At 40.9% G+C, this 23281-nt stretch overlaps 2 protein-coding genes across 3 annotated transcripts in view; one reads left to right on the forward strand and one right to left on the reverse strand.

Annotated features, from left to right (window-relative positions):
• Nucleotides 1-1066: 1066 nt before the first annotated feature.
• LOC104911456 (uncharacterized) lies at nt 1067-18918 on the reverse strand. The gene is made up of 3 exons (XM_085240458.1): nt 18809-18918; nt 16997-18630; nt 1067-14547 (listed from the first exon to the last, which is right to left on the reverse strand). The coding sequence occupies exons 1-2, from the start codon at nt 18916-18918 to the stop codon at nt 17490-17492; spliced, it is 1251 nt and encodes a 416-aa protein (XP_085096584.1). The 3' UTR covers nt 1067-14547; nt 16997-17489.
• The window catches only part of LARGE1 (LARGE xylosyl- and glucuronyltransferase 1), a 280592-nt gene continuing 275129 nt past the window's right edge, over nt 17819-23281 (forward strand). For both annotated transcript variants that reach the window (XM_085227448.1, XM_085227456.1), the window contains exons 1-2: nt 17819-18448; nt 19869-19955. Coding sequence is in view for 1 of the 2 variants with exons in the window: in XM_085227456.1 (XP_085083582.1) it covers nt 19940-19955 (16 nt within the window). In the remaining variant the exon portion in view is untranslated. The remainder of the gene's footprint in view (nt 18449-19868; nt 19956-23281) is intronic.

Consider the following 23281-nt stretch of genomic DNA (forward strand, 5'->3'; position numbering starts at 1 on the left):
AGGGGCTCACATGACACCATGCTGTGGGTAAAACAAGATCAGAGGGATTTCTGCTTCCACTTGGGCTACCGAGTTGTCACTGTTCAGTTAGCCTGCATTCTTTTAAGAATGCATTTCAGGAATGGGTGCTAAACACATCTAAAAAATTCAAGCATTGACATATTTTTTAACGTTACTTCACTAAAATTTTCCATGTGCTATACATTATCACTACGATGTGTTTTATGATAATGGCAAATCAGAACTCAGTGTTCTTTCTCCAGCAAGACAGACTCCACCCACTTAAAGTAATGGAAAACCTATATGAAATGCGAGCAAGAGAGAACCAACACACAAAAAATCAGCGTTAGTTCTGCCCACTCTCCAGGAAAAAGTAATGATAATACAAAGAAAAAAAAAATGGAAGTTAAGTATTTTATCCCATTCACTGTTTATGTGCAAAAGCAAGTTGCTGACAGGAGACCTCACGCCCACGTTTACTGTTTTAAAAGTATTTTTAATCCAAAACACTTACTTGTTTTTGACTCCTGGGGCAGGAGTTCATCAGAAACTGTCAGGCAGGGGGACTGGTGCATGAAAACAAACGGCAGTGCTCAAGAATGTCAGATTTCATCTGGAAAGCCATTTTATTGTGTGTGTTCTGAGGTGTTATTACAATCACAGCTAAAGGAGAAGCATTCTGAATTGATAGCATCCTTTCAATCTCATATTTTAATGGGCTGAGAGGAGTATCTGCCAACGCAGACAGAAGCAATTGGACTTTGGAAAAACAGTACATTACCTGCCTCTGCTGCATTTTTCATAAGTAGATCTCCAAAAACTTTACAAGAGAAAACCGGGAAACCAACTTCACTATTACAGTAGTTGATGCAGTTGATGTTACACCTTCCTGTTATGCCTCTATGCAGTAGGAATTGATTTTGTAATGGAACAAACTGCCTTTTGTATTGGGTAAATCTACTTAAGTTCGCAATGGAATGACGCTCATCAGCAGTTTTAAAATATCCCTGACTCCACACCTTTGGGAACATCACTTTTGTAGTATAATAAGAAAATACACAAAACATAAGATTAGCATGGGAGCTTTATTCTCTCTTTTATCTTCTTAACTACTACTAAAGCCTTTCACCCTGGACAAGGAAGAATAAATACCTTCAATGCAGAATGTGCAAAAGTTCAGCGAAGTGGCAAAATTATTTAACTGCTAATTTAGAGATGCACATAACCAGAGCAAAGAGGTGACAGTCTTTTGCACCAGTTGAAGTTGCATTTCCTGAATTGCATTTCAGACACCTGATGCGCGTCTTTGATCATGGCACTTCACTTCTCTGTATCTCTGATTCTGATAGGGGGCAATGATCTGTTAAAAGCCTGAAATTTTCAAACACAGAAAACAAGCATCTAGTTGCTACTGTTCGAGAATCGTAGAATCACAGAACAGCTGATGTTGGCAGGGAGCACTGGAGGTCCTCTTGGCCAATCCCAGACATACAGAACAGGTTGCTCCAGTATTATCCTCCTTTGAAAACACAGGCTCATTATCATGTGTGCGTGACATTGTACAGTGTATTGTGTATTTACTGATCCTGGCATGCTTTTTTTTTTTCCTCCTCCATAAACTACTTTTGCAAGGACTTGCTAGTATCTTGAAAAGATAGCTTTCACCTTTGAGGATGCAACAGCTCACTCTTTCAGTTCTTTATTCTCTAACACTAGGAAAAAAAAAAAAAAAGACTGCACAAATTACCTTTTTTTTTATTGTGAAACACTCCCCTTTGACATTTCTAACTTGTACATCTTGTAATTAAGACACCTTTTGACATATCCTTTTACATAAACTGCAGGTAAAAGTATACTGAATATGTCCCGCAAGAAATCACAGCTTAATCCATTTTTTCTGCTGAGCAGGCTTTCTGAACATGTGATCTTAAGTTCTTTACTTAATCCCCAGGGTTAATTAATTAAAACAAAAAGATGAAGAGTTTGTTTCCATAATTCATCTTGTTATTAAATAACCCATTAACTCCTTTTTGAATGCACTGTTTTTTTCATGCTTCACTATGTAGTGAGTCTTAATCTCTAAGACCTTGACTTATTCCACTGGAGTGGCAGCATTTCATACAGGCATGCTCATGCTAGCTTTGAATTCTACCTCTCCAATACCCATGGCAGAACAGCATTTAGCCCAGAATAAATTGTTGATCATGTTGTATTTCAGACGAGTTTTACTGTCTGCTCTAAGATTATTGCTACAGTTGTTACGCTGACAAAGCTTCAATAGGTCTCTGTGTGCTACAGTTAGAACTATAACAGTTAGTAAACAGTTAGTAAACCCTCAGTTTTGTCCAAAAATGTGTTCTCCTCCAGATATTTAATTTCCTTGATCAAGTTTCTGTTTAACTATTCTTACATTTTCCTATATCTTTTTTTTTCTTTCCCCCCTGTAAGGATTGTTTTTCTAGAAACAACACACAATGGTACTACAAACTCATCTGACACACTTTCTAGAAGTGTGAATTCTGCAATTCCCAGTGTCACTGAATCTGGGTCATTTCCTACACAAGTTCATTAGTCACCAGTGATGCTGTTGGGGAAGAGGCTCCAGAAGTGAGTGGCTCAGAGTGCCAAGATGGGAGGATGTGCTATCAGGGGCTGCTTGGGCAGTGAGGAAGCCTTTTTATGCCTCTACCACATCCTGCTAAACTAACACCAGTGACTGCATTCCTTCGGTAAAGGCAACAACCTTCTAAATACCAAAAGAACACACAGAAGTCATTCCACAACACCCTGTGCCTGCCAGCTCATGGAAATTCGTGGTGGGATGTGGGATCATGAGTCCAAGGTGAGAAACCTGCATGGATGTATCATTCAATACCACCACCCACAGCATGCCTGCAGATGTGGGATCTGTGAATGGAGTGCTAGTGCAGAGAACATCAGGAGGCAGAAGCGTGGTACGCTGCTGTATGTTGGCAACTGCTAGGTTACCTAAACCATGGTGAGCGTGTAGTGTAGGCAGGCTTTATTAGCAAAGTTCAAACTAAGATGTGCTAATTAAAGAAGAGGTTGTCCTAGTTGCTATGGGAATGAATAATTTCTGTATTACTGCTTCTACCCCAGTAAAGTGTGTTCTCAACTGTCCTCTGGTCATGGTTGCCAGAAAGGGGAGTCAGTTAGTGTTGCTTCTGTGACTACAAAGTTTTGTTCTTTAAGCTCAGTCTTGCTTCTTTTGAGAAAGATGTAGTCTAGAATAGGATATCTGTCAGCTCTTCTGTAAAGCAGAGATTGACCGGTCCTAGAATGAAACAGATGCAATGGTCTGAATATTCTATTAGTAAGATGTTGGCTGCTACCAGACATGCATCTTGCTTAGCTTGGTCTCGTGAGAAAGCATTCTCCAATTCTTTTTTCTCCTGACATAATATATGCTATGCATAGGCAGATGCTAAGGGCATACAGATGCAAACTCAGAGGTGAGATCAACAGGACTGAAACACAGTGGAGTTAATGCTCAAGTGAAAAACTGTCTTCATGTGGTAATCCATTACTGGCTGCTAGTCCTGTAGCAACCCCATCATCCTTCCTTCTCAGTGTGAGCTTTCCATCCATCTCAGCTTGAAACTTAAATTACAGCATATAGCATTTTCAGACCAGTATTTTTCTTTCCAGTTGACATCCTCTATGGAAACCTTGCCGCCATCATTACAAACCTTTCTTCTCTGACACTCTGTGGGGTTGTCTGGCTGTAACTTTACCTCTGTGAGACACCAGAGCCTTGTTCCTTCTGTACCACAGAGATGGGAAAAATAATAAAATTCTCATTAGGAGAAAATTGTCTCTGTCTATGAAAAGACAATGTAGCTCTACATTAAGCTCCAGCTTCCAATATGCTGAGACACTGCGTTATTTTCCTTTGCTTTTATTTCCTGAACCTTCATTCCTTTAGCTGGCTATTATGTTGGAACACATTCCTCTTATTTCATCTGTTCTCCCTCCTACCTCAAAGCAGAAGTTGCAGCATGTGTCATCACCCCTCCCTACCAGCTGGTTTGGTTTGCATTCTCCAAGAAATAAGTTTTCTTTTCCCATAGGCCCTTGAAGTCACAGAGTTCCAGTGCTACCTTTCTCTCACTGAGGACTCTAAACTCAGGGAGGCATGTCTGTCTTTCGCTGAAAAATGCTCCCTCTGCAGTTTTAGCTAATCTGATTTTGCATTACAACCTCTGCGAAATCATTTATCTAATTTAGATGTTTCCTCTGCATCCCATTCTACAGAAAGAGCTGTGAAACCTTCGTAACATAAAAATCTTTATCTGAACTTCAAGTTGGACTGTCCCAGACTCACAGTAGAGGTTGGAATCTGCCAGAATCTCCTGCCTGTTGGAGACAGGTATGGGTTGTTAAGACTGAATATTTGGGGGAAAATCCTGAGAAAGCAAGCCAGCAACTGCTGAGACTAAAATCTTACCCGAGTTACTTGTTGTATTTTGTTGTTTTGTTTGGAACAATATTTCTGTTAATAAAGCTGTGACCAAAAAAAGATGAGACCCTGATGTTGTGATAAAGACATTTTCATTTGAATTCTGGTGGAGTCTTCAACAGTTTACAGGGAGGGCCAAAAGCAGCTGAGAACATTCTCAGTGTCTACTGTGAGAAGAACTGGGAGTGCCAATGTGGCAGGAACACTTCCCATGATCAGATATCATTAGTCCCATTGGTCAGTGTTCATCAGATCAACATGTTTGACAGGTCTTGGCCTGTGATGAAGACTAGAACTTCAGTCCTTGCCAAATTAACAGGAAACCAGGATAAACAGTCACTTCTATAGAGCTCTGCTATGCAACAAGTATACTAACCATTTTATAATCTCTTTACAATCTGTTTTGATGTTAATGGATCGGTTACAGAAGCTAACGTAATAATTTATTTTGCAACATGATCTGTATTGGGTTGTAAAAGTGGACCGGAGTCCTTAAGGGTTGTAAAGAATTCTTATACATCACGGATTATTCTCTACACTTTATTTAGAAATCAAATTCATCAGTTCTTTCTTAAATTCTACATCTATTTGTACTCAGAGTGATATTTTATAAAATATCCTCCCCTTTTCACAGTAAAGATCAGATCAGAGACAGACTCAGCCCTTTTATCTCAGCTTTTGCTTTATTATGTAATATTTGGAAACTCACTATACCTCTTTGATGCACAAGCTTAGAGTGAGCAAAAGCCAACATGGCTGTTATGTCATTCCCATTTAATATCTATAGGATTATAATTATTTTACTCACTAACGTTCCACTGCCTGCTATCACATTCACTGGTCATTCTATTCAAGTTGGTTATTGATGGGACAATTGAGCTCAGTAATTATCGTTTCTGTTTGTGAGGTTCTTGAGTGGTACAGAAAGTGAAATGCATTTCCATAGGACAGGTTATAAATGTAACTAGAGATATTTTGAGGGTTCCACAGATGGGAAGAGATTTGTTGACTCATTCAGAGCACTAGATGGTCTACAGGCTGTAATTCAGGAGACAGTTTCAGTCTTCCCTCCTTCATCTCTATGATCTTTTCCCAATTTCAGTTTAATGACTTCCTTCAGTTCTCCAAAACAGCAAAGTCTCTTTCTCCTCCATCCTTTGTGGGTTTTTTTGTGTGTTTCATTTTGTTTTTGCATAGGTCTCTTCCACCCATTTTCAACTTCAGACTTTTTCTTCACCATCCTTCAATCTTTTCTCCTTGCCACACTCCTCTCCCCCACTTTTTGCCCCTCACGTACTATTAACGCTTCCTCTGCAATCCTTCTTTCCCTCTGAATTCACCACTCCTTTACCCCATCTGTAAGACTCATTCATTCTCTGTAAGTCTAATTCATTCCTCTGCTCTTAATTTTGTAATGCCTATTGACTTGGTAGTGTTGTTGTTGTTGTTGTTGTTTTTCTTCCTTTTTTTTTTTTTTTCCCTTTTTTTCCCTCTTTTTTTAATCTACAGACTTGTATTCTCTTTGAAACAACTGCTGCTGAGGCAGCAGTTATTGTTCTGATGAACCATAAACACGTACTTCATATTACTGCTTCTCAGCAAGCGGAAAGACATACAACACAACAGAAGCTATGAGCCATTTTCTTTTTTCTCCTTAGAGTCCAGGGCACATTAACAGGTCTTAATTGCCCAAACCTGCCTTATCTGGGACCCCGTCCACTCTCTCCCATGCTCCAGAGCTATTCAATCTCAGGTCTGAGAACCTACTTTTTGCTCTGAATTATGTGAATGTTGTTATCTGTGCTTGTTTCAGTCTTTGGCTCAAACAGGTTTGTAATGCAGCCCCAAGCTGCAGCACTCTCTGCTCCTGACTAGACTGGCTGGACTGTGGAGATGGTCCTTCACCATGCCTTATTTAGGATTGCCACTGAATCTGTTTTCACTCATGTTGCCAAGTTACGGGAGGCTGCACTTGGGTCAGTGGATTCACCGCCCTGCCGACATGGAGGCTGGCCTTGGTTCATGGCTTAAGTTCCATTACAGAATTGTTTCAAGTTGGCTGCTTCTTCAGTAGTGCCTAATTCCTTTTCTGAGTGCTTGCATGAAGCTCAGGTACCTGGCTTCCGGCAGAGGTGGGAGTATGTGTCAGTATTCCTGGTCCTGCTCCAGCCTATCCCTGCTTATGGCTGCAACATTCCCTTTCTGTCATAACTGTAAGGGAAGGAATAGAGACTCTTGCAGTGTTGGCAGCCACTCTTCTTTTTCTCCCATGTGCTCCTTCTCATCTACCTCTACCAGTCAGTTCTGAACAACTCATTAAAAAGTTCTCAGACAGACAATTTCACTTTTTCCAGCCTTCAGTTGCCACCACCATCTTAGGTGTTGAATTTCTAGATCTGCCTCAGAAAAGATGCCAAATGAGTATTAATATTATATAATATTCTAATCAGGTTGTGTCCTTTTGCCAAAGGAAAATATCCTCTTTTCGGCATTTCCTCTGCTTTTTATAGAACAGCAGTGTAAATAAAGGTTGCTAATGTTCATTGCTTACAACTGTATGAGGATTTAAATGTATATAATCCTAGATGAGAATCTGCATTAACAGGGAGCTAAAGCTTTCAGAATGCAAACCTCACCAACACAAATCATGGGGGGGGGGGGGGGAGGGAGGAGGGAAGCAAAAAAAATCAAAAACAGTGAAACCAGTGTCTTGCCTGTGTTCCACAGCTGTTTTTCATGCTGGTTACCTTTTACTCCCTCCTACTGTCCAGATATTTCCACTTGCATCTGTGAATTTCTGCTTTAACAAAACAAGGGAATCCAGAAACATGCAAAAAGATCACAAATTTAGAAGAGTCTCTTATAGCTATAGAAGTGCAGAACTCAGGTTGCTTTTCTTTTCTCCCCCTCTGAGCAGAACACTACTATGTATTTCACATGAATTACTACTTATTCCTCAGAGCAATGTTTTCAAAAAGTAGTAAATTTTGCCTAATTACTTCTTCTTAACTACAGCATCTTTTGGTTTCCTTTGAAACAATAATGTGATAATCAATTCCGACTGTTTAGTTCTCGTTTCAAAGAAAGGATCTAGTAAGTATAAGGGAATAGAGCAGATTCCTGCCAAAAATCAATGGAGAGATTCAGAGCCTGATGAGATGTACCACAACTACACTTTTGGTGTAATACTGCAATTCTGTAAGGAGGTTCTGCATCACTCATTCACCAAGCCTAACGATTTTGAACACAATGAGACCCGTATTTTGTGTAAATGTGAGGTTTATAGAATTTATGGATCTGTCTGATGTGGGTGGGAGAGAGAATGTTGTTTTGATTGTTGCTCTTAGAAAGCTGGTGAGTTTAGTTGTGTGGTATATGAATAGCACTGTACGACATCACTTCTCTCTTGTTCGTAGCTACCTAAGAGTAACACCTTTAGGTTCTATTTGTGGGTAAAAGAACTTAGAACAATTTTTCTTAGATTTTTTTTTTTTTAAAGGCATCTAAGTGTAGAAGTGTAGTGATACCATCAAATAATCTCTAATTATGATAAATGGTGCGTGCACATCTGATTTCTACCCATAGTTTGCTACTACATTTGGTTGCCTTCCATCATACCAATTCTCTTTAAAAGCTACCTTTGTTTGCTTGACAAAACTTACTAAGGAACTGAATATGACAGTTGTATTTAATCAGTGTGAATTTCCGGTACATATGGAAGACCTATGCTACAAAGAACAGCCAGCTCAACAATCTCAGCACATGCTAAATGCAGTGTTTCTGCTTCAAAGCTGAGGGATTTGGGGATGCTGTTGCCAAGGGAAAGGAATGAAAAGGAGACGGGCTGGAGACAATTCAGTGAAGTAGTGGTCAACTCCAGTACTTCTGTGAGGGTGGGTAGCATGTTGCCAGATACAACACTGCTGGAGAGAACCCTCAATACCAGCAGTGGACAGACATCACACCAGACATCCTGTCTGTACTCTGGTGACAACAGCAGTAGCAGGAGCCAATCTGCTTAACTACAGATCAGGCACAAAGTAGTCTGTTGGACCACAGTCATTCTGCTGTTCTAGACTGCGTCTAGAATGCTACTTTGTCCACACCTGGGGCTGGTCTCTTGCAAAAGTCTTCATATTTCCTATAAAAGCCTTCTAGTTTTCTCTGGGCCAACTTGCAGCACGCAGTGTTGAGCACGTCTGCACATCTTTGTCAGAGTTGTGGTCTCAGCACCCGTATGCTGCTCGTCTATGGTATGGTCTATGGTAACTCACTGTGGCTAAGGATGGAATCTTCAGTGTTGCTGAGAGTCTCAGACATCTAGTGAACCACAGCACTTTCAAGAAGCTCTACAAAACTCCTAAGCTCCTGCAGCTTGATATGACAAAAACACGTATACATAAAGAACCCATGAGATAATTTTCAGTGACTGCTAAAACACACTTGTAATTTCCTCTCCAAGTCCTGTTCAGTCGGATTCATGATACGCAGCATGTTCAGATTCTGTTTTCCATTTTTCTGATGCAGGGTTTTCAACAAGCATTCTAATTAGAAGCTATGCAACTTTCCACAGGAACACCCTTAAACAGCCTAAAAAACATTTACATCCACACTTCCATCATTTACATTCCTGTCTGGTGTACTACTGTGATGGTTTCACCTAAACAGTATTAACTGTTAACTGTTAACGTGATACAACTGTCTTGGGTTCCTTTCCCTTTGTTCACTGTCCACTCCAAGTCCACTCAGTACCATCATTTGTGTTTGATTTGCTTAATGCTGTCCTCCCCCCCAGACAATGCACTGCTGATGCTGTTCATTGGGACCCAATGTCTGTCTCAGGAAAGCAATTGGTTTTTAGGAATAGCTGGTAACAGGCATAGCAACAGGAAGAGACTAAAGCATTAAGTGCACCCTCTACCCACCTGCAGAAGTGGTGGTCTGCTTTACTACCCAGTCAGGCTGACAACATCAGACAAGGTTCCCAGGGAATTTAACTGCCCTCAAGTAATGCTGGGAGTTATCTGTGACTCTGACACTCAAGCTGTGGCAGTCTGGTGTTGACGAGTGGATCCTTCAGGAATACAGTACAGTTCTGGTGCTGCCTGCTGACATCTGCCAGCTGAAAATTTGATTCTCAGGAGACGGATGAAGTTTTGAAAGCTGAAGGAGATTTCTGTTTTCTCTCTCCTGCTCAGATAGGAGTAGGTGCGAATTTAAACTGATGGAGACAGGATATTTTTGGCATTGTATTTCTTAGTAATTTATATTAACTACTTGTCCTACTGAATCTACTCTTTCCACTTCAACTTGTTTTATAAAAGAAGTCCATCTTTCTGTCCCTGATAAAACAGCATGCACTTAACAGAAGTCTGTGTACAGTTGTAGAGTTAGCAGTTTGCTGAGGGGGATGAAGTTGATACAGATGTACTAGTGGCAGAAAATATTCTCTTCTGAGTTTAAAACTTTTATTTACAAAAGGGAAGGTTATCAAAAGGAAAGGCAGAACATACCTATATGTTACCTCAGAACTACCTGGAAAGTATGGGACTGTGGGGCTACTGATCTTGTTGCGTAATCATGTTGTTCAAGGGACGTTAATCAGCCCAACATGTTAACATTTTAGCATAGAAAATATACCCTTACTAGGCTTGGTGCAGTAAAGGAAATTGAAAATCGGTGTTTCCCAAAAAGGGTCTTTTGTTCTCCATGGAAGAAATAAATTGTCCATTGTTAGTTCCAGTAACCATTCCCAACTAGGCTCAAATACAGAGGGGTAACCAGTTCAGAAAAACTGTTTTGTAAAAACCTGGTAACAATTCAAGAGAGAATGAGCTTTCTTAGCTTAGGAAGAACAAGAGGTATGAGTTCACCTAATGGGTATAGATTCTTTTCAAATGCAGCTGTCCCCTTTATCAAGCTTCGATTAATCACACAGGGATTTTTAAGGGCTTATGTAAGTAAAATCCATCTATTTATGCCCACACACTGGTGACACTGATTCCTCACAGGATTCTCAGATGTTTTCTTAATATAAAACTACTTTTGAGGGTCCAGCTGCTGACAACCTTGCCTCTCAGCCACCTACCTCTCAAGAGATTGCCCTGCACAAATATCACTTGCAACCAGTCCTTCCTTTCAGTGTGCTAGCTGATAAAAATGTGTCATTCTCCTATAATACAACTTACTGATTGCCATAGTAGAGCTAACAGTTCGTTCGTCATAAAGCCTACACGTTTTTCACCTTGATTTGGGAGAAGGTAGGAAAGTACAGAACCTCCTACTAATGAACACTTGTTTTGGCTGCACCTATTTTGCCTTTGGTTATGCTGAGTGGAAGAAGGTGGGTAGAAAGTTTCAAAATGCCATGGGCATCAAGCCTAGCACTGGAAAGATTTCCAGTCATTCCCACACATCGTAGTTGTAATATCAATCTAGCACAGAAGCAATAAGGCAGCATACTTGGAAATACCGTCAACACAGGGAAAGGGCACCATGCCAGTAACATTTCCATTTGCAGTGCTGTGATTTTGTGTGTTGGAAAAGTGATATTTATAATTATTTTTCCTCTCTGTAGATTAAATTAATTTAACTGATTTAAATGCATGTTGATTTCACTGGAAACTTTGCATTATCTGGTCTTTATTTTTCAGGTACTGCAGGAGTTGTGAATTCTGATGCCATTATGATGGTAAAAGCTTATTCTTTTCCTCAGCACCCAATCTGATACAGACTGCAATCTTAGAGTAAGCAGCAATGCCAACACTTGTGCGGTTGCCAAGCTTAGGAGCAAGTACACACAGAGGGTGTATAATGCCTATTGAATAGGTTGGGATTTTTTGTATCTGTTGCTGAGTTCCTTCAATGTCACCTTCAGACTTTGAAGGACTATCCTTTTTCTGGGTCCAGCCTTGCCAGGGTGGCCTCTAAAATGTCTAACAGCTTTAGTTTCATCTAAGAATCAATGAAAAAACCTCTACTGTGTCCAGATACCATCTGAATCACAGAATATCGAAGTGTTAAAGTACTTCTCTGAAAAAACGGTGCTTAATGTTGACATGTTCATTGGCACTAGTATTGGTCTTTTGTTTTGCAGTTTGACCTTAGTATCAGCTTCCCTGTAACTACTGGAGAGACTGAGAATTACCCTTTTACTACTGACAGTTTTACTATTGAGATGAGGTGATTTTCCCTATTCTCTTGCCAGTGCAGCAAGCCCAGATCATAGTTCACAACTTACCAAATGACATCAAGAACACAGAAACTTCCTTTAGAATTGACAGTCTTGGCCACGGAGAGCTCAGTGCAGCTCACTGTCACGCCTCAGTCCTGGCCAAAGAATGTTTTAGTTTATTAACAGCACACATCTGAGATACATACTAACATAGAACTTCCAGGATCTGACTGATAATAATTGTAGTTGCTTATTTTTGTTAAAAAGTATTTCTGTTTGAATCATTTGACAGTAATTTTTACATAAATTTGGAGAAATTTCTTTCCCTACACCACTTATTTTTAATTCAGGAATTTTTACATAGATTTAGGATGCATGCTGTTATCAATCATCATGTTTGCATTTTATATCTGCTTATTCTTCAGTTCTTCATAAGTTTATTGGTGCTTTTTTTTTTGGCTGGACATAAAAGAGCTTCAATATAAAGTCAGTGTGAATGTGATGAAGACCAAATGTGTTGTTACTGCTATTCTGGCACCTAAGAAAGCAATCAAAGCACCCTCCAAACATGCCTAACCTACTGAATTAGAAATATTGGAGCTGACAGATAAAGTTGGCCATAAACGACACTACTTGGACTGCACTGAAGTTGACGGACATCTCAGCACGATTTACTTAATCATCAGAGAGCTTCCTGTTGTTGGTTGTCCGAAGAAGTAATTTGACTGTGGGAATAAGCCATTTGTCACAGGTATTCTCTGAGTTTGTATAACTGGCAGTTATTCCTACTTCTTGGCAGAAACATTCTGTCAATGATTGAATGAGCCTTCTTGCTCTTTTAAAGAAGACACCATTCTTCAACTACTCTAAGGCCAGTTTTCCTTCTAATTAGCATCCTGGCTCTGGGGATGCCTGTCTTGGTAACACTTTCAGAAGTTAATGAAGCTATTCTGAAAACAATTAGACCTTCTGAAAACAAGACCATTAAGTGCTTCTAATGGAAACAAAAGGTCTTGTTTTGATCCTCATTTTTACCTCAGAAGTTTCCTTAGATCAATTAAAATCTAAATGCATAAGGCAAAGAGTAAAGGAACAATACATTGTGCACTTTAATTCTTCTAGAAAGGATAGCAGATATTAATTATATAAGTTTACAACTTAGTTGAGGCTTGTCATAATCTCATTTAGCATTCATAGAGCAGGGGAATAAATGGAAACGTAACAAAAGAAAACAGACTGTATAACAAGAGATAAACAATATATCCATTATTTGTTTGGGACTGAGGTGAAGCAAATAGAAATAATCACAAAAAAGAAGCTTCACAAAAGTGTATGTATAATATACGTGTATACACATTTTTCCATAACACAGATTGGGACACAAAAGATAGTCTACATTGAATACCATAGGAATCACTGCAGTTGCTTTACTTACTTCAACATACCTTGATTTAGGCTGTAAGAGTATTAGGGTCAATTTCATCTTCCTAGCTAAGCAAATTTAAAGATACTTAAAGTTTGTCCAGTGTCACTTTTTTTTAACTAGAAGTTTCTGTAAATGGAAGGATACATGTTAACACAGACAAATTATGCTATTGTACATTATCCAGAACTTCACTGCAAGTAGCATATAGTGAAGACCACATCAGAAACAAAACAAAACAAAACAAAAAAAAACACAAACCAAAAGCACATCACTTCGAACACAGCACTTATAAAATGAGTAATAGGATATATTTACGCATTAGTGAGACCTCTGGAAACACTGGTGTAAATTTTATGGAGTAAAAAACAAAATCTTTTCTGAGTTGTACGTGACTGATTAGCAAAACAGTCATCAATAAGTAGCAATGTAGAACTGACTTGACCACCTTGGTAGATCTCAACTTAAAAAAAACAATGCCAAATTAGATTAACTTCACAAAATTAAAGTTGTACATACTTACTCTTCTACTTCTTACCACTATTTGTTATGGTTTTAAAAGCACTATTCCTTCCTTTAAAAACAAAACAGATTAAAAACAAACTAACAAAAAACCAACTATTCTCCACTTAACTAAGTCATAACAAAGGGAAATTAGTAACTCGCAGCAACAATAAAGCAGAAAATCTATAAAGACTTTTCTGCAGTACAAAGTAAGCAAGTAGAGAAAAATACCCCTCTCCTTCATCTTTTCTTAGATTGTAGCATTGTACACTTACCTAAGACGCCAATAGAGATGTTCACCTTTTCTTTTTTGGGTCAGAAGCACAACTGAATTCCAAGAGAAATGTGTATGAAATTCAACATGATTTATCACAGAATATTCAGTTTATTGTCAGAAATTGACTTTGGCATAAAAGACAAACATTTCTGTTTAATAATTTATTTTCCTTTGAATTCTAAATGTTTTAGGTTTTCATGATGTTTTCCATTCACTTAAAGGCATGAATTTTAAGAGGGTCATTTTTTTTTTCCCCAGTTGCTATAGCCACAAGGGCTCTGGCTTTTGTTCAGGCTGGGTTGCTTTGGATTTTTTTTGTGTGCTGGGTTTTTTTGTTTGTTTTGTTGTGGTTTTTGTTTGTTTTTTTTTGTTTTGTTTTTTGTTACATGCACAGGAAATTCTCAATTAAAATTTAATTTAGTGTCCATAAGGGAGAGTTTATGTAATGGAGTTTCCATTTTACACTCAAGAACTAGACACTTACTTTTCCAGAGAAGATTTTATCTCAGTCATTTCCTGTCTAAAACACCTTACCTACTATAAAACAGATGTCAGGCACTCAGTCCTTCAGTAGCCCTGTGTTCATTGTAATGGCAGATGATAAGAAGAATCTCACAGACTAGGACTTGCTTCAAACTTCTAGTCTTGCTCTTTGTACTGATATCATTAACAGTCATGCAGTTTCACATCTAGAAGTCAAGAGTGAAGATTTATGAACAAAGAGTCCCAACCTTCTGTGTTGAAGTGCATCAGTTAACACAATCCAGCCAGCCTCTGTTTCCCTGTGACAATATCCTAACTTCTATGCAAAAGTAGCTATTCCACTAACTCCACACAAAAGCAGCTCATGGATAACTTTTCTTTTGTCCATGCATGTCCAAAATCTTGAGTGTGACACAGCAGCACCAATCTTACCATGTATTTAAAATGTCCATTAATCAAAGGAGTGCCTGTGGAGGAATTTGGGCAGAGACACCTTTGTAGTTTTCAAGAATATTTTAGTTACTATTGAAGCTAGCAAGTAATGCACTAATAAAGCAGTAAAGCATTTGTATGTCGCTTGATGAACAAAGCACTGTCTTTTTTCTCAAAAGAGCTCATACTTGTTGACTTCATCTGGAACAATGAAGCAACTGTAAGAATGTAAAAAAGACTTCATTGGTCTCAACAGGAGATGAACTCCATGTACGCTCTTCGCTTGAATATTTACGGACCTTAAAACCCGTTCTTCTTTTCACATCAAATGATCATACTGGAAATAATTTTGTTCTCATCAAAACTCAGCTAATGTGTAAATTTTCAAGGTCTTATGAACAGGCACAATCCTACTGTACTCAGTGATGTTTTGCTACTGTGAAAGTACTGTAACCTGTCTGAATATGTGCACTCTTATGCTTTTATCTCTTGTTCTGCTAAGGGAAAAAGAAAGAACAAGCTCAAACTCTTGTGTGATAATTCTATAGCTGTAGAATTTAATGTAATGCACACTAGAGATAATCCCTACAATTTTTTTTAAAATAGACATGTTCCTATTAAAAAAAAAAAAAAAGTCTGGTTTGTATATTTTTCATTAATATGACTGCTAAAGCTTTGAACCTTATATATGTTCATACTTACAAAACATTTACTTGACATTACTGCACGTTTTACTTTTTAAAAAAATGTAAGGAGACGTCCTGTTCCAGAACCTGTGTAGCTTCTGGAGAAAGCCTCCTTCTGGCTAAATGAAATTTGAAATGTAAATGTTTGCAGCTTTTTTTTTTTGGTTTGTTTTATTTAGCTATCCTGGGCTAAAGACCCTTCCACATCAGCTCTTTACTCGATGTCCAAAGCAATTGCTCCTTCAGTTCTTCAAGGACAAAGTCAAATGAAGTGTTTTTATGATGAATTACTCACTTATAAACACAATTTAAAAAAAAACCTCTTTATAGGTAGTTGCTCCTTCCACCCATTAGTTTTTGTAACCTGATAGTAATCACTCTCAGCCAGAATTTGACTAATGCTACCATGGGTTCAAACAACCACTTGGTGTGGGACAGCAACCTGACAGGTGCTGAGCAATTTCAAGTAAGACAGTTTGCTGCAGTATGAAGTTCCATCATTTGTTACGTATGGTGACACACTGGCTAATCCTATTAATCCATGCTGCTCTTAAAACCTAAGAATTTTGGTGGGTGCTGAGATTTCCTTGTTCTAATAGAAGACAAGGACTTTAAGAACCTGTAGAAATTGTTCAGTAGGATCAGACTCTGACAATTCACAAAACTCTAGGACACAGCATGAGACTAAAAAATATGAATCTGCTCAAACTCCCAGTGATAGGCAGCAGACAACGTGTTTTTTTTAATAATGAAACCATACATACAGTCTTGGTCCCTCCCCCATACATCCCCAGCAATTCTTTCACCATGATTGTCACTAAAGCAGTTGTAGACCTTCACGAGTCAAGAAAAGATAAAGACATGTTATTACATGATAGGTGATCCTTTTGCTTCACTTAAGTGAATGGACAGAATAACTCACTGCAGTATAGCTCATTTCTGACTTCGATTTGCTCAAGAAAACTGTGGAGACCAACACGTGTATGTTACCATATCTTCTCTGGAAAATCATTCAGCTCTGAATTGAAAAGCAAGGGGAAATGGTTTCAAACTAAAAGAGGGGAGATTTAGATTAAAGTTTTTTTCAGTAAGGATAGTGAGGTTCTGGAAGAGGTTACCCAGAGCAGATGCTGTGTCCCTGGGGACATTCTAAGTCAGGCTGGAGGGGCTTTGGGCAGCCTGATCTAGCTGTAGATGCCCCTGCTAATCACAGGGGAGGGGTACCAGATGGCATTTCAAGATCCTTCTCAACTCAAACCATACTACGAATTCTTTTTATTTTTTTTTTCCTAAATGCTTTCCCAGTTGTCATCCTCTATCAATTTGTAGTCAGCAATGCTTATGTGATATCACTGACACGTTCAACTTCATGATTTACTATCTGATACCACTCCAGACTGAAGCATTGGACAGTGGGCACGGCTGGCGGCAGAGCACTGCGGTTGATGGACCAAAGCCTTAATCGAGTCTGGCAAACGCTATCTTCCCATGAATAATCTGCTTCTGAGTTCACAGTATTTTGATAGAGTGTACTTACTGCAAAATGTAAGTTCAGGATCGATTACAGCATTTAAACAGTTGATGGAACAGGAGAAATTAGCATCTGTGGTATCCGTAACAGAACAACGTTCTGTTCTAAAAGAATTCTTCCTGGAATTCTGGAAAAAGAAAGCAATAAACACTGAACAGCATCCCTGTTATTCCTGCTTCTGATTACTTACATTGGTACCCAAAGCACGTGCCTACTTTCCTTCCTCTCCCATCCTAGGAAGGGATCAATGACTTCAAAACTGCGTTCACACTGGCTCCGCTGCTGGAATTTCTGTCCTGCTTGTGCTTCCCATAGCGCTTCAGACACCTCCCTCAGTAACGCACACACGGTTTATATTGCACGGGGAGAATTAAAACAAATAAATAAATAAGCAAAATACCGAATAGCGTTAAAGGCAGCTCGGTGCCCCCGGCCAGGGCACCTCCCGCGGCCGCGCTCCCCCCACTTACCGCTGAGGTGCGGGGCCGGCTTTCCCCTCTCAGCCCCTCCCGGCCCAGGTGTAGCGGCTCGGGGGCGCCGCTCGGTGAAGGCGGGCGGTTCGCGGCTGCCACTGGTTGGGCGCTCGTTGCCTGTCGCTGGGCGGCGTGTCAGCGGGCTGGCTCCGCCTCGGCGCCGCGCCTCCTCCCGCCCATGCACAGACATGACACAGACACACAGTCACTGCAGCTGCCTCTGAGCCCGGGGCAGAGCGGCGGCGGAGGCGAGCACCCCTCTGCCGGCACTGGAGCACTGCCGGCGGTGGGCGGCGAGACCCGCAGGGGGCAGCCTGGCACCGGGCGGGGGAAAGCTGGCAGCGGGGAAGGGGCGGGAGGCAAGGAAGGAAGGAAGGAAGGAAGGAAGAAAGGGAAGGGGGCAGCCTGGCACTCCGAGCCGGAGGCGGCACCGGGCAGCGGCACGGAGCGAGCCCGGGCGGAGCGCGGCACCCAGCGGCCGCTGAGGCTGGGCCGGCGGCTGTAAGAGCGGGGCCGGGGGGAGCCGCTCCGCGCCCGGCTGCACGCTGCCGGTGACCTTCCCGGGGCTGCTCAGGCCGGGCAGGGCCTCGTCTCCCCGCGGAGATCGTGCGGCAGGCCCCGGGGAGAAAAGAGGAGAGGAGGCCGGGCCGGAATCCCCCGCTGCCCCCGGGTCTTGCCGGCCGCCAGCGGGGCCTGTGCGGGGAGAAGGGGCGGGGGACGGCGAGCGGGACGGCCGGGCGGCACCTCCGGACAGTGGGGAGGCCGTGAAGAGAGGAAGGGGAGGAGGAGCAGCCCGAGGCGGCGCATCCCGGGAGGAGCGAGGAGCTCTCCGCTGCCCTCCTCCTCCCCGCGTATCCCGCGGAGAGCGGGGGCCGCCGGCCGGCATCTCCCGGCTGCGGGACCGGAGCTGGAGCTGCGCGCCGGGAGCGGGGAAGGAAGGAGCACGGGGAAGGTGCGCCGAGCGTCCCGCCGCCGTCCGGGAGAGGTGAGTGCGAGGCCGTGTCGGTGATGGGGCCGGAGGAGGGCGAGGTGCGATCGGTCAGTGCCCCCTCTGAGGACGAACCGGGAGCTGTGCCGGGAAGGAGTCCCGGCTGCGAGCCGCTCCGGAGTTTCTCCGGGACGCTGAGGGTTCCCCAGCCCCGTCTGCTATCGGCCGGGCGGGCTGCTCTGTCACCTCGTATCCGAGCGTCACCTCGTTCGGATCGTTAAGCCTCGCTCGCCGGGGCTGGAGGTGACTTGAAGTTTGGCAGCGCCTTATATAACACTTTTTGGAGAGGCTGTGCAACGTTTTGTTTTCAGAAAGCGAGCGGTTTCTTTGTAGAGCGGTCTTGATTCGCGTTCTCACCTGAGCGCAGCGTCCTCTGCTTTGTTCAACTTGGAACACGGGGGTATTGCTGGAGATAGAGCCGAGTTTTTCCCAATGTGCGTTAACAAAAAATTAGCCTGGGGAGGCATCTGGGCAGTGGTTACCGGATCTAAACCTTTTAGTGTACGTGTAGCCTACCTGCACAGCACTTTTGTTGCACTCTTAAATTATCACGGGAACGTTTCCACGGCACTGGTCGTCATTGATGTATTCTGGGAGGTACAAGCGCCAGGATAGAAAAACTGATGAATCCGAAGTCCTGGAGCTTTTTTTAAATGCGGTTTTACTGATAGAAGGAAGAGAAAGCAGCGGGCTAAACAGACTGCTGTGTTAAAACCAGACTTGGCAATTGCCAACAGGTCAGCACGTTTTATTTAATGAAATCTTCTGGATGCAGAGTAATTTTCTTTGTATAACATTATTTTACTTGCTCTGCAGAAGCAGCAGAGAAAGGGGAAAAATGAATTGAAAGGTTGCCTAGTTTCCCTGCAGTTCTGTAAGTGACTATCTTTCTAGCAAATAATAAAAAAAAAAGCGAGCTTTTTACTTCACATGAAAAGGCAGGGAAGTGATTTGCTTCATATTCTTTAGACTCCTACTGCAAAGGTACGCTAGGGGGACTAGTTAGTGTGGGTTTTGTTCCCATTCATTGGTGAAAATACACCAATGTAATAACACCTATGAAGTGAAGACTTCTTGCTTTCTATTGCTTCATTATTAGACTATAAGCTTAAAGGAAAAATCATATGTACAAATGCGAAGGATGAGTTCAGAGCGAGGGAGAATACTTTAACAAAATCATTTCGCTTTGTTCTGCATTCCCTGCTGCAAGCGAAGATAAGTTATCAGAGACAGGTTTACTTATCAGAACAAAACAAGAAAAAATACCCGCACAAACTTCCTCCTTCTGTTGTGGTTTTTGTTTTGTTGTTTTAAATGGAGAGATGACCGTGGTGGAACAGGTCTCCTTGGACTTCTTGAAAACTGCAAGTTTCTGATAAGTATTACAAGTTTGAAATGTGAAATTCCTATTGCTTAGGTGTCCTGTAACAGCCCGTGATCAGCAAGGCTGCAAGTCATGTAGAAGCTGCAGGATCAGCAGAGTCTCTGATGGATAACTGGACTGGTAGGTTCTTTGTGTTTCTTCTTCTTTTTTTTTTTTTTTTTTCCTCCTTTCATTGCTCACTGTAGTACCAGATTCCTTTTCTTCATCCCGTTGATGTTTAATTCCTGCAATTTTTGACTTATATTCTATATTGCTTCTTTCTTGTTCAAAGTGCATACTCTCTTCTCAGTTGCTGGTGAGGAAGCTTGGATGTATTTGCATGGCAGTATGTAGCAAGATGCACTTATTTTTTTAGTATTAGATATATTAATTTAAACTTTTTCTTCAGCATTCAAATGTTGTGAAAATATAAGGGTTTTCTTTCAGGTCTGGAGAAAATTGCACTGAGTTTTTCTTTAAAGGAGCACTCAAAATACTACTACTCACAGATGTGTTGGATTCTCTATGCCAGCTATTCAGTCTGCTGTAATTCCAAAGCACAGTCCCTCAAAAAGCCAAACTGCACAGCAGTTGTGAATGATTGTTTGTCGTGTGACAACATTGACATCTGTCACAGTCTTGATCTGCTAAAATTTCAGAGTGTAGGACTTAATATTAGCAAAAGCGTTATTTCTCCTCAATGAATTACGTTAGGAACTTGCTAGACTTAGCATTTCTCATGTATACCTCTGTTGCTAAATGGAAGTGTTCTTTAATATGATTTTCAAGGAACAAAACTCCAAAGTATTTTTTTTGTTGGACTATTTCTTGCTGAAATGTTTATTTCCTTAGTTTTAGCTGGACTAAATGATTAGTGGTCAGTAGACCTTTAATGGAATATACTGCACTCATTCTCTGGTTTTTGTGTATGTGTCTGCCTTGCAAGGAGTAATCCTAAACACGCACAAAAAATCCAAGCTATTTTGCCAGATGATTTTAAAGTGAAGGCTAATAGCGGGTAAAACCTATAAAGTGATGTAGCAGAAATGCTAAGTCATGGCTCGAAACAGTGATTGAGCACCTGGTGGGAAGGCAGGGCCAACCCAGGGGAGCTCAGCTGCATGCAGTGCACCTGAGTGACTGGAATTTGCGAGGCCAGGATGCACCCCTTCCCAGACCTCATTGAAGGGTTGGCAGTGGAGGTGAGGGTATCTTATTGGAGATCCCTGCTTACTTGAGGCCTTCCAAGAGTAAGCAGCTTCTTTCCTTTATTTCTGTGCCCATAGTTGTTGCACTTGAGCAAATCTTCACTTGCTGCAGTCTGGGACCTTGCTGTCATTGCTGTGTTTTCCATTACATTACACCTGACTGCGAAGTCTTGGTTGTCTATGCTGATCTCAATCCACACGTGAACTCTGATGAGAGTGGCTTGTCTGGATCCAGTATAGCATAATACATTCTCCTTTTTATTTTATTGTGCCCAGGCACCCGGGTTTGTGTGAAGGCCTTTGTTAATGAGCCATTGCTGGTTTTGATTAAAGACCTTTCATCAACTGCGTTAGAATTAATTAAAAAGTAGCCATTGTAGGGATACGAGATTTGTCGTGTCTGCTTTTTCCTTTGACCTATGTGTGCTGACAACATTAGCATAGAGTACTTGAGATGAGGACATAATGGTCAATGCAGATTTACATTTGGTCATGTATGAGTTCATCTACACAGAGTTATGTTGTTTATTTGCCCAATTCTGTGGCTTAAGAACTTTCTGAACACTCGTTTTATGCATACATTCAGAAACACATGCAGTACTTTTGCTCCGTTAATTGTCAGGTTTTGACCCATCTTTCTTTTCGTAGTGAATGCTAGCTTTAAAAATCAGTCACTTCTTTCCTTATTCCACACTTTGTGTAATTTATGAGCTGGAGAGTCAGAACTACTAGGGAAAGGAGTTTTATTCTTTCTTTTTTGTTTTTTTCCATTTGGTTCCTATTTTTTATCTTCCTTCTCGTACTTCTTGTGCCCCTCCCCACTTCTACCTGCAGATAACGGCTAAGAAACAAGCATTGTACTTCATAGGGATTCATTACACCTTTTGGCATGACTTGGCTTAGCGTTTGGAAGTCTATCATGTCTCTTGTCAAAGCTTGTTCAATGCATGGTTGTGAAAGGAGAGTAACAGTTAGCAAACTATATTTTACAGGGAACTTGGTGGCTCAGAAATCAAAGAGAAATTTGATGGAAGGGATTATCCTGGCTTTGGCAATGACTTTGAAGCAAAACTGCCAAGTCTGGAATCCTTGTGTAAGTGCCATCTGTGTTAGAATTTGAAGCAAACAGTGTAAAATAGTTCCTTTACCTGTTTTAATTTGCAGACCTGACTGTATCTGATTTAACACTACTTTGAAGTAATTTCTAAATAACTTTTCTTTCTAGAATGTAGGTGCTATTTCCACAGCAATTGAGTTAACTGGATAGAACCTGCACTTTGAATTGACAAGAGGAGTTCCAGCAACGTCTGTTTGGTGCAGTAGGAAAAATCCAGACCTAATCATGTAGACTGGCGGAAGCTGAAAATCTGAGGTAGTACAGGAAGAATGCAGTCTATCTTGCCAACTTCCGTGTAAGGTAGATATGCTTGGAAAATAATAATAAGAAAAGAAATAGATAACTGTTAAGGAGTTCTCTGTCATTTTACTTCCCATCTCTTGACCAGTGCTGTAAGGAAATAGGTGCCACAACTCTACTGTTCTCCCAGATGTTTTGGACTGTTGTTCCTAGAATTGTTTTTATTACTGTATCAATTTCAGGGAATGGAAGATAGGTGTTGCAGGTAGTAACCCAGGCCTGATGCATGCTGAAAGGTATTTGACAACTAAGGCTTAATAAATTGGAGAAAACCATAGGATTATGTTACTGTGGAATCTTTATTTAAATTTAAATACAAATGAGTAGAATGAAGGCTTTTGTTTTTACAAAGACGAGCGAGGAAGAGAACAGAAGGGGCAGAGGAGTGAGGAACAACAATTGTGGAATTAAAAAAGTAAACTCTTAGTTTATTTAAAATTTGTAGATAGACTTTTATACCTGTTTAGGGACTTAAAAATTAATGTTTATTTGCAGAAATAAATACTTCTCACTCTAAAATAAAAAGTATTACTGGGTGATGAATGGGTGGAATTAGAAGAATTGTGAACTGTTTGGATGAGGTAGAGTTTTCAACTCATATTCAGACTTTTCAACTCTGCTCCTCCAGGTTAGTTTTTAGTTTTCTCTTCTTTCTGACTCACTGGTATGCCCCTAAACCTCAGTAATGAATTTCTTTGGAGACAATTTTCCATTCTGACTTCAGCTAATGCTGCTGCTGCTGGTCAATACTGCAAATGGAATTCTATGTTCAGAAATTACTGTACTTCAGTTTATGATTTTTTTATTCAGTGTTTTTTTTTTCAGACCAAAGGTACTGGAAG

Source organism: Meleagris gallopavo, chromosome 1 (genome assembly GCF_905368555.1).
Source record: "Meleagris gallopavo chromosome 1, MGAL_WU_HG_1.1, whole genome shotgun sequence".
In the NCBI taxonomy this organism is placed as follows: domain Eukaryota; kingdom Metazoa; phylum Chordata; class Aves; order Galliformes; family Phasianidae; genus Meleagris; species Meleagris gallopavo.